Source organism: Sinocyclocheilus rhinocerous, unplaced genomic scaffold, assembly GCF_001515625.1.
Source record: "Sinocyclocheilus rhinocerous isolate Xijiao unplaced genomic scaffold, SAMN03320098_v1.1 scaffold2704, whole genome shotgun sequence".
Taxonomy (NCBI): domain Eukaryota; kingdom Metazoa; phylum Chordata; class Actinopteri; order Cypriniformes; family Cyprinidae; genus Sinocyclocheilus; species Sinocyclocheilus rhinocerous.
In genome coordinates this window covers 2,782-15,542 of record NW_015652306.1, presented here as the reverse complement: position 1 = coordinate 15,542, position 12,761 = coordinate 2,782, and the positions used below count along the sequence as shown (strand labels likewise).

The following is a 12,761-nucleotide window of genomic DNA, read 5'->3' as shown; positions in this document are numbered from 1 at the left end:
TGCTATAAAATTAGAAGCACACAATTCCCTAGAATATCATTATATGCTTAAACATTAAAGGGCACCTATTATGCAAAATTCACTTTCACATGTTATTTGGGCATAAATGGGTGTTGGCAGTGTGTACACAACCACCCTACATAAATATAAAAATATATTTTTTTAAATCTCCATATATCATTAGCAGTGTCTCAGAGCAAACCGATTATAGAATCCAATTAACAGCATAGACAGCAGTATAGGTACTGTATATTATGCTGATGTCACTTAATACACAGATCTAATATAAACATACGATTTCTTTCCCAGATGTTTACCTTCACAAACATAATCGACTGTGTTTTTGTAACTCATGTGTGTTTTTAACATGCCGTGTGCAGCCACTTTCTATACGCGTGCTCAGAAAACCGTCTATCAGAAGTTTAAACTAATATGGCTTTAAAACGCGTGATTTCAGCGCAATAGACATGATAATCAAAACCAAACAGATGTTCGTTTTTTTAGCAATTACGAGCTGTAAAGGCACTTCTCTATACTGGAAAAGAGGGCGGGGAACAGCAGCTCATTTGCATTTAAAGAGACATGCTCCAATACATCTGCTTCTGCTTCCACTCAAAATAGGCATTTTCAAAATTATATATAATAAATAATCTGTGGGGTATTTTGAGCTGAAACTTCACAGACACATTCTGGGGACACCTGAGACTTATATTACATAATGTAAAAAGGGGCATAATAGGTGTCCTTTAAGATTTGTACTTATGGAAATTACTAAAGTAGTCAAACCTGTTCACTAGAAGGGGGTGTCCCAATACTTTTGGCAATATAGTGTATATATATATATATATATATATATACATACACTACCAGTCAAATGTTTGGAATAATTAGGATTTTAAATGTTTTTGAAAGAAGTCTCTTATATTCACTTAGGCTACATTTATGTGAGCAAAAATACTGTTACAACAATTATATTATATTATATTATATTATATACAAATTTTTAGATATGGACAACATTGTATGTTATATATTCTATATAAGTGGACAGCATGTTCATCAAAAAACATGAGTTAATATGATTTTGATTTTGCCAGAATCTTCAGGCAAGAAGAAAGGAAAATCATCATACACATCATATTTTGTTTTAATATCATTTTTTTTTTGTATTTGTAAGATATTTTAAGAAACGTCCGTGTTTTTTTTTTTTTTGTGGTTTGTTGTTGGTTTATTGTATTGTATTTTCCGATGTGTTGTTAGAGTGACATGGGATGGTCACAGAATGCCGGGAGGCCCTGTCTAAATGATTCCTGAAGGAAAAGGGAAACACGGCTCATCTGACTGGGACACCACTGCTGCTTTTGCACCTGTCACGTAATGAGAATTAATTGCGGAAGGGTTTTGTTAGCTGTTGCTCCAAACCATCCATGTGACAGTGTAATCAGTGTTGCCCAGAGCAACGCTGAGAGGTTGCCAGAGGTTCAGCCCCTAACGGGGTAATCCCCTGTTACACTGAGGGATGCGTGTGTGTGAGTACATCTGTGTGTGTGTGTGTGTGTGTGTGTGTCTAAACAAATTGAAAGATATTTTTTAAAAATGTTTTAGTGTTTGTTTGTTTGTTTTTGTCAATAATAAAAGTCGTTGAGGTTTTATTTTGAGAAATGTTTTAGTGTTTTGTTCTGTTTTTTTATTTATTTTATTTTGTTTGATTTTAGTTTTGTCTTTTATTTTGTTAGTAAATATTTCATTGTTTTTTAAATTCAATGATTTTGTTATATAATTTTATTTTTAAAAAAATGTGTTAGTTTGTTTTGTATTTTGTACGAAGATATGTTTCAATATTATTTGGACCCCACTGACTTAAATTATCTTCTTTAAATGAATCACTGATTTTAAGAGATCAGATGATAAAATGGGGGGAATCCCATGTTTGACCTAAATCAATAAGCAACAACTGCAATATGCTAAAAAATATACTCTGGAGACCTTAGCAACCACATAGTAAGCCCTAGCAACCACCAACTGCATCTTACAGTGGAATCAGTTGGGGGAATTGCATAATATTATTATAATTTAATTCATATAAAAGAATCAGCGTCAACCCTTATATAGTTTATCCTGACAACAACTCCCTTAAAAAGACTTGTGTTTCCAATCAGTTGTTCCCCCAAAAGCTCCTGGTTCTCATTTCTGTGTTTTACTAATGAAGAAGAAACAGATTGTGGCTGGTGTGAATCGTCTGCTATCGTAATGAGAGAGGCATCAGAATTCAGCTCCAGTGGGGCCTGATTTTTGCATACCATCTGATACACCCTCATGTCTGCTGCTGGCTCTGCTGTGAGCACATCCTCCTTTCATTTGGGTGTGATGCTACAGGATTTCTCATATTGAGTGTCAGTACAATGTCAGTAAGCACTGCCTCTGTTTTTTTATCCTATTTTCTGCTCCAACAACAGGACATGAGCATCGGTTCAGCTACTGCAGTACTTCTCTAATTTAGATCTTCTGAAACAGTTTTTGATACACATTACTTTCTCCCTCTTGCAATTTTCTCCAAGATTAAATAAGCACTTAGCATTAAATATGATCCAAATGGCACTCTGAGGTGACCTTTTAGCTTTTTAGGGAAAAAAGTCTGTACGCATGGGTCAGAGTTTGCGTGCAGGTGTGCACATTTTCCCGTCAAGTTTGTTTTTTATAAATCCCACCTTTTGCGTAGGAAGTGGTTGAAATTTGAGGTTGATATCTCAAAAAATTTGCTTTTAGTAAGATTTTGTTTGGGTGCAGTACCAATCTTTTCCCATTAGATTCCAGCAAAGCTCCGCTGGCATACACAGTGGTGGGAATTGTGATTTGCAGTACAGTATAATTTCTCTCTCTCAAACATTAAAGGTGCACACACACACAAACACACACATTTTAGGACACACAAACAAACCACACTCTGACATCCATACCAACATACCCACACAATTATAGCTGCATAAGTTGTCCAACTGGCTCTATAATACAGCAAAAGCAGAAAACAGGGAAAATGTGAGTATTTGCTTTATAGGCCAAACCTGAGAAAATGGCACCATTTGGTAAAAATATTTTTTGAAGCCTTGGCAACAGAATGAAAGCCTGTTAACAAAGACTGCATCATTTTATAGTTAAATGGCCCTGGGATTAAAAATAGCAGTTTTAATGGGTTTCAATTAGGACATTTTTGTCCTTAAGGTCCTAAGAGGAACTTTTTTTTTTTTTGTACCTAGTGTAAAATAGATTTATTAAAGGAAATGAGGTTAAAATATTCAAATTCCAATAAAAATACACACCTGTGCCAAAATTTATGCAGTTGGCATTAACACAGGCAAAATTATTTAAAAAAAAAAATTAAAAAGACAAAAATGTCCATAAGGTCGCAAAAGGGTTAAGTAACTGAGATATTTAATATCACAAAATATGTGACCTAAAATCAAAGTCTGTTTCTCTGAGTTAAAAGCTAAATAAGGCATCAAACATTCATGGAAAACTGGGGTGGGGGGAATCAGGCAACAAGGTCAACATTTTCTGCCTTGACCCACATGCATGTCAATTATTTTTGAATGTCCAAAATTAATGAAAGCCTCGCTGGGTCTGAGGCCATGCATGTGAATTTAACATTCTGTTATTGGACCTAAAAGATTTCCCCAGATATATATTCAGTGATATACAGTAACTATAGTTTCAGAGTCTTTGTCTGTGATTGGTTGGCATGTAGACAGGATATGGAGGGGCTTTGAGAGCTTTGAAGAAATGCGGTAACTATAAAACGCCTGCAAAGCCATGGCAACACAATCTCGTCCCTGCAGACTCCTCAGTATCTCATTCTTCAACTAAAACAGACATCTGTGACGGCCTGAACTGGACAATATACGATTCTGTTTTCTAAATGACTTCTTTAGCGGTGTGGGTGCCAACGTGTATTTAATGTAGACTTAATTTAATCTAGCATTTGGCAAAATACTGCATAGTTTGATTGGACGCACAACCTCATGTCAACAGCAAAACACATGGAACATGAAAGAGTGTCCTAGATAAAGAAAAAGACAATTCATTCAAATGTCTAGTTTAAATTACATGTGAATGAACTTAGAACACTAAACAGGCCATGTGTTGAAACCATCTATTGAAAAGGAACGTCATGTTTTATTTACACCTTGAATGCGAGAGTATGTGCTGCATCTCAAACATTTTTGAAACAAATGCTATTAGATATACATTTGCATGTCAACATATTCTGTTACACCAAATACACAAAATAATGATCTTTAAAAAAGCATCATATGACCCCTTTAATGTTTTGGAGGGCAAAAACTATTTTGACACATTTTTTGTCATGAAATATTAATTCATCTATAATTATATTTTGGGGGGGAGTTGCGCCACAGGAAATATTACAAGCTGAACTAAGCTTGTCTTGTCAAAAAAAAAAAAAAAAGAAAGATCAAGCTTGCACGTTTTTGCATGTTAGTTGCACCAGATGACTTTTTTGGTCACACCACATGACTTTTGGCAGACAAAAGTCTTTCAAATACTGTTTTAATAAATAACAATAAAAGATTATGCCCAATTTAAGTAAAGTTTAATAAGTAAGTAAGGTTTAATAAGTAATTTGAATGAAATAATTGCTTTTTCTTCATTGTAATGACAGGACAAGTTCTACCACCATGACATTTTTGGCATTAAACAAATCTAAAATATACATTTTAATTCATGAATTAAAACATGTTCATGACAGTGTATTTAAATCATTGCTTGTATGACTTGCATTTTTAATGTATTGTGTAAATAAATAAATAAAGGTAATGTCATGTTGTATTTTACCCTCATGTTGTTCTAAACCTGTACAATCTGTACAACATTCTTTCTTCTGTGGAACAATAAATAAGTACATTTTTATTTATTCTTTAATTTTTTTTATTCATTTCTTTTTAAAAAATAATTTTTTCAGACTTTTGTTTTTCAAATGTACTATTTTAAGAAATTATAATAAAAGATTATGTAATTTTTAATGAGTTTGCTCCTCATTGTGATGACAGGACAGTATCATAAATAAAAAAATAAAAAAAGTTTATCATAAAAGTGGTGTATTCAAGTCATTAATTGTGTGATTTACATTTTTTATGTGTTTTTGAATTAATATATCCAGACAAAAGAAAATGAGTGTCATGATGCCATTGACCCTTTATCATCAGCACAGACCTGTGACCCGTATTTCACTGACAACCACTGGTGTCATGATATCAAACCACTATTAAACATTAGCAGAATTCAGTTCATCATTCCAGTGAGGTTGTTTTCTCTTTTACCCTTATTTTGATCCAAAGTCAGTTGACTCGCTCTGAATGACCCCCATGTCCCAGCGGAGCTGCTACACGTCAAAGCTTTGAAGGGAACTGACTGATGTTCCTCTCACTGCTGATAAAAGGTGCTTGGTTTTGTTCTGCAGCGTCACATTGGCTATAGATTTTGAACTGTGTGCACATAAACCTATTTAATCATTTTCACCTTCATTCAAAAACCATGTAATTATGTCCCCACTGGATGCAACAAATGCCTCGTTTATAATGGGTTTTATTGGTTTTGTCTCGTCGCACCGGGACACAGCATCATATGGTAAGGGGCGTAACATTTCCGTCACACTTTGCGGTGTTCGGCCAATCACAATGCACTGGGTTAGCTGGCCAATCAGAGCAGACTGCGCTTGTCAAAGGAGGGGGCTTTGTAGAAAACGAAGCGTTTGAGAGAGGCGGGGCATAGAGGACCTACAATAATGTACAGTATTTGAAAAATAATGTGTTTTTTGAACATTAAAGCATGTCAACATATTCTGTTACACCAAATACACAAAATAATGATCTTTAAAAAAGCATCATATGACCCCTTTAATGTTTTGGAGGGCAAAAACTATTTTGACACATTTTTTGTCATGAAATATTAATTCATCTATAATTATATTTTGGGGGGGAGTTGCGCCACAGGAAATATTACAAGCTGAACTAAGCTTGTCTTGTCAAAAAAAAAAAAAAAAGAAAGATCAAGCTTGCACGTTTTTGCATGTTAGTTGCACCAGATGCCTTTTTTGGTCACACCACATGACTTTTGGCAGACAAAAGTCTTTCAAATACTGTTTTAATAAATAACAATAAAAGATTATGCCCAATTTAAGTAAAGTTTAATAAGTAAGTAAGGTTTAATAAGTAATTTGAATGAAATAATTGCTTTTTCTTCATTGTAATGACAGGACAAGTTCTACCACCATGACATTTTTGGCATTAAACAAATCTAAAATATACATTTTAATTCATGAATTAAAACATGTTCATGACAGTGTATTTAAATCATTGCTTGTATGACTTGCATTTTTAATGTATTGTGTAAATAAATAAATAAATAAATAAAGGTAATGTCATGTTGTATTTTACCCTCATGTTGTTCTAAACCTGTACAATCTGTACAACATTCTTTCTTCTGTGGAACAATAAATAAGTACATTTTTATTTATTCTTTAATTTTTTTTATTCATTTCTTTTTAAAAAATAATTTTTTCAGACTTTTGTTTTTCAAATGTACTATTTTAAGAAATTATAATAAAAGATTATGTAATTTTTAATGAGTTTGCTCCTCATTGTGATGACAGGACAGTATCATAAATAAAAAAATAAAAAAAGTTTATCATAGAAGTGGTGTATTCAAGTCATTAATTGTGTGATTTACATTTTTTATGTGTTTTTGAACTAATATATCCAGACAAAAGAAAATTAGTGTCATGATGCCATTGACCCTTTATCATCAGCACAGACCTGTGACCCGTATTTCACTGACAACCACTGGTGTCATGATATCAAACCACTATTAAACATTAGCAGAATTCAGTTCATCATTCCAGTGAGGTTGTTTTCTCTTTTACCCTTATTTTGATCCAAAGTCAGTTGACTCGCTCTGAATGACCCCCATGTCCCAGCGGAGCTGCTACACGTCAAAGCTTTGAAGGGAACTGACTGATGTTCCTCTCACTGCTGATAAAAGGTGCTTGGTTTTGTTCTGCAGCGTCACATTGGCTATAGATTTTGAACTGTGTGCACATACATTTATTTAATCATTTTCACCTTCATTCAAAAACCATTAATCATTTACAGTAACAAAGACTGGTGTGGGGCTAATGATTAGAAAAGAGTTTGTGAGAATAAATCACATTACAGCAGAAGAGAAGGGACATTTTCAGCATCTCCATCAACTGTTTGCAAATCTAAACAGTCTTTACTCCTGTGTCTCTGTGCTGGATCGGTGTTGGTGTTTTTCTGCCCCTCCTCTTCCACACAGTTGGTGTGATGTCTGTCCTACCAAAACCACCCATCGGCCTCCTGGGAGTTTGGAGGTCTTCCTGACATCAGATGGAGTTGTTCAGCGCTGTTGCGCAAAGGACAAAGCAGTACAACCTTCACATGTTAATCACAAACAACAACACACGTCTAAACTTGGAATTTCGAGGAAGAACGGGATGTGTCGCATTGACCTATATGAAATCACAGTAGTAAAAATCCCTTCCTGCTGTGTTTCTAAAGAGCACTGCAACTCTATTGAAGCCAAAATAACATTTCCTTTCCTTCTTGCCAAAAGCAGGTGCACTAACAAAGGAAAACTGAAAGAAAATATTTTAGGATTATACATGGAGCATTGCTCTCTAAAACTAGATTTACAAATTTCATGAAGAAAAAGTGGAGTGGAAAATGAAAAATGTGAGTTGCATGCAAAAGTCAACAAGACAAATTTTTTGGGTGGTTGTCAGGATGTCTGTGATGTCATTCCAGGGTTATTATAGTTAACGAAAACTAAAGCCAAATAAATAAAAAAAAATTATAAAAAAAAAGTATTACTTGAAATAAAATAAATGTTAAATAAAATCAAATAAAATATATTTAAAAAAATTATTTCAGCTAGTTGGCAAAGCAACATTTCCCATTTTAGTTTAGTTTAACTTGAAGTACCAAAATAACAAAAACTAAATAAACTAAAATTAATAAAATCTATATATCCATTTAAAAAAAACTAACAAAAAAATATGAAAACTAAAACAAAATTACTGAAATTAAATATTGGCAAAAATAATAGTATATCAATGATACAAAAATAAAACTGTGCCTGCAGTAGTTCTGTTGTGTTTTTTATGTTCTGGAGGATGAAATTATATTCAGAAAAAAAAATAAAAAATAAAAAAATAAAATAAATATAAGCATGAACGTGTAAGTTATACGTCAAGTATAAGCAGTAATCACTAAATTTGCCTCAGAAAGGTCCACTATAGTAAAATCTAAACATTACCTTTCCCTCTGGTTTAAGCAATGAGATACCGTTGATTTACATGAATATGAAAGTTTCCACAGGTTCTTGCTGTGCTTGGGCTGAAAGCACCACCATAACAGGCTTTGTGGATGAATGTAGTTTCCTCTCATTATTTCTCACCACGTTCTCAGAAGCACATTTAACGCAGTTTATGCTGTTTTGCCAGTTCTTGTTACCATGGACACCAGATTTTTTTTTTCTCCACATCTTGGGACAAGACAGTTTGGTAGGTATTGTGAATTATAGCATTATAATGATGGTAACGCCGTGCATTAGAGAGTTTGATATTAAAATACCATGGTGTTACTGTTTGACACAATCATGATGACAATATAAGAGATGGCTGTCAAGCTGAACTCATTATGGAGGGAATCAACTATCCAAGGTCCTGAAAACTTTCTAAGGACAAGCACGTTTTTAGGCTCTAAAAATAACGTAATGCATCAGACTTCACAGCTCTGTTCAATGTCTAAACTAATCAATCGGACAGTTTAGGAGCGAATCTATAAATACATGGTGTCTGTCTGTCTTAAATGCATAATGGATTTTCGTCTCCCTGTCCAAACTCTGACATTTACAGAAGTTGCCTCTGGACGTCCCAGAGTAAATGCTGAAAATTTCCCAACCAGATCCAAAAGGTCATACACTATTGATCGCAATGATGTATTCCCATCGCACAATCTAATCTAATAACGCAAACATGCTTAATGTTACATGCCTATCTACAAGACTTGTGCATGTGTCAATGAGGTGACGTTCATTCTTTTGCTGCATTTAAGTTATTAAACAAATAAAAAATGCAATTCATTCCAAAATAACTTGAATACACCTCTTCTATGATGTAATGTTGTCAATCTCTAAATTAAAAAGTCATTTAGAAACTTATCGTGGAGGTAAAAGTAAAAAATGTCAAATGGTCTGACTTTCTAAAAATTGCGCCAAAAGACAAAAATTATTGAAATTTGTCAGTAAAGATGTTCATAATGTTACAAAAGATTTCTATTTCAAATAAATGTTTTTTTTTAAATAAACTTTCTATTCATCAAATCAAAATGTATCATGGTTTCCACAAATATTAAGCAGCACAAGTGTTTTTAACATTGATAATAATACAGAATGTTTATTGAGCAGCAAATCAGCATATTAGAATGATTTCTGAAGCATCATGTGACACTGAAGACTGGAGTAATGATGCTGAAAATTCAGATTTGCATCACAGATATAAATTACATCTTAAAATATATTTAAGTAGAAAACTGTTATTTTAAATTGTAATTTTCTGTATTTTTTGATCACATAAATGCAGCCTTTGCAAGCATTTTATTTAATTTTTTCTTTAAAAATTGGGAATGATGACATTTTTAACTGATGGTTACACCACTTGACATTTTAATAATCATTAAATCAACATTTGTTATGTTTGCAATCAACTTAATACAGGCATGCATTCTTAACAACTTGGTACATGTGTTTTGAACTAAAGATTTCTCTTTTTTTTTGTCATCTCGGACATCCTCAGCAGTCACTGAGCCGTATGTGTGCTGCTGCTGTAGGACCTGTGATCTGATCTGACGCACTGAGCTCAATCTGATCCACGCGCGCTTCTGGAGAGGTTGGGTCACACAGTCCACCACTGCGCTCCAGACCAAACGCATCATGATCCGCCACAAACGGGACATTTGGAGCACAACACCGCTTCGGAGATTGAGATCTCTGAAGAGAGAAATGCATGATCCATGATGAACTGGGATGTGGTGGTTCATGTGTTTCTATAATATTCCTGTAAAATAATAATGGCTTGCCGGGCTGGATGCTGCTGCTCCAGCATTGGTACTCTGAATGAAGATAACGCCAGATTTCTCATGCTGGCTTTGCTGATCATCGTCTACCTGTTATGTGGGGCAGCGGTGTTTTCGGCGCTCGAGCATCCGAAGGAGAAGCTCGCCAAAGAGAGATGGGCTCAGAGGATCGAGCAGTTCACCCACAAGTACAACCTGAGTCAAGACGACCTGAAGAACTTCCTGAGGAACTATGAGGAGGCCAATGTGGCGGGGATCCGCGTGGACGCCACCAGACCGAGGTGGGATTTCGCTGGAGCTTTTTACTTCGTCGGAACTGTGGTTTCAACTATCGGTGAGTTGAAGATAACCTTCTAAATCGAACTGCAACGGTCTTATATTTAGATAAAATAGGCCTACGTCAGACTGCAACATTTCAGAAGCTGTTAAATCTAGGCTATTATAGTATTTAGTCAGCGGAAGTACAGTAAAGTGCAACAGGTCCTTACCTTTTACCTCATTCATAACGATATAGTTTTGTTTCAGTGGCACTAATGTGAGATTAGCTACTGATATTAATAATGTAGTGTACAGACTAGATTATAATTAACTCGTTTAATCATTTAATGGATTTGAAACAGCTATTAATTCTTGAGACGTGGGGAAAAAACATGTTCTGTCATTTGTTTGTACAGAATCTATTTGCACTTTAATACGACTCTGAGATGATCTGTTCAAACGAATTCATTTCATTTTCTCTTTATTATATAAAAATAGCGTTATTGCATTATCTAAACAACTTGTCTATAACTCAAAAGCTCTTTTTGTCATCGACACTGTCAGATATTTGTAAAATTAGGCTAGCTATATAAAATATCTATAAGTCAGCCTCCTTTTCTGCGTTTCATCTCTAAGTTAAACATCACAAAGCATGGTGCGTTTTATAATTGTTTCTACACTCTAAAAAATGCTGGGTTAAATACAACCCAGTGCTGGGTAAAATAGGGACAAACCCAGCAATTGGGCTGTTTTGAACCAGCCCAATTGCTGGGTTTGTCCCTATTTTACTTAGATGGTTCAGTTTATCCCATGCACCTAATTTTAGGTTAAATGCAAAAGATCTTCTGAATATGCCAGTGGATTATGCTTTCAGAATTTAATTTCAGTGAAATCTTAACCAAAATAAATTGGTAAAATGAATAATACGAGAAAAAAAAAAACTATGGTACGGCTTCCGTCACCAATGGCAACCTGTTTCTAGTGGTTTGTGAAGAAGGGAAAGTGGAGTTGTCTGAATGGTGGAGGTGATTGGAACCCAGGGTTCACGTGGGATTTGGAGCACATGCTGCTCATTAAAGGACAATTACAGCTCAGTTTCTAATTAGTCCTAACCGGCTTCCTGCAGCAGTATGACACGCCACAGCAGCTGCATGTGCTAATCCACTGTAGCCCTACAACAGAATGAAGGTCTGTAGTGGTTGATGTTTATTATGTGTAGAGGCAACACATATGATCTACATCAAACATGACCTTTTGACATCTGTAGGTTATATTAGCTAACTTCTATGGAATTACTTTGTCAAAACACACTGTAGTTTTTTTTTTCTTCACAAATCTGATTTTTGAGACTGATTGGAAGTTATGTGTGGCCAGATCTGATTATTTCTAAACACAACATTTTTTTAGCTTCAACATGTGTGAGATTTTAGCAATGTTTTGCATTAATTATGTTTAATTGAGAGCATTTTCCAAATCTGAACACATTTGATAGAGATGAAAGCATGAAAATGACTAAGGGTGGAATATGAAATGTCTTAATGTCATCCTGATGTAAAAACACTAAACATGAAATCCGATCTAAGTGTTCAGACTGAGAAGCATTAACAAAAATCTGTTTTAAAAAATATTTTTCAAACCGTGTATGATTGGTTTAGATCAAGCTTGTTGATTTCATTTTTTTTTTTTTTACTGTTCAGACTGTTAAAAAAACTGATTTAAGTCAAATATAGGCCAAAATAAAAGGACTGAATGTGACAAACACTAAAAATATTAGATTCTAAAATATAAAATTATATATAAAAAATTTAATTATCAAAAATTATAAAAGTTAAACAAAAATATAAAAGAATAAAATTATCAAAAATATAAAATCTATATAATGAAATGATATTAAATATAACAATTTTATCTAATATTTTGAATGACCATAAAGAAAATCAGATTTTGTCTGGTAGGTAGGCTGGAGAAATTTAGCTGCGACTAGGACTGAATGTAAAAAGCACTAATATGATAACAAAAGTAAAGTTATTTAAAATAAATAAATAATTACAAAAAATACTATAAAATGTAAAAGTCATAAATTTATAAAAATATATTATACATAAAAAAATTACATGTATACATTTCAGAAAAATATGTTATGTTTATATATTAAATATTTATTTATAATATAAATTATGTGCATATATAGACATGTAAATACATGTAAATATATTTTTTAAATATATACTGTATGTGTGTGTATTTATATATACATAATAAATATACACAGAACACACACATATATTACGCAAACAAAAACCTTTATTTTGTATGCGATTGATCGCAATTAATCGT

General features: G+C 33.7%; 1 protein-coding gene across 1 annotated transcript in view; it reads left to right on the top strand.

Moving 5' to 3' along the window:
• Nucleotides 1–10,160: 10,160 nt before the first annotated feature.
• The window catches only part of LOC107714748 (potassium channel subfamily K member 13-like), a 4,148-nt gene continuing 1,547 nt past the window's right edge, over nucleotides 10,161–12,761 (top strand). The window contains exon 1 of the mRNA XM_016520711.1: nucleotides 10,161–10,500. Coding sequence (XP_016376197.1) covers nucleotides 10,161–10,500 — 340 coding nt within the window. The remainder of the gene's footprint in view (nucleotides 10,501–12,761) is intronic.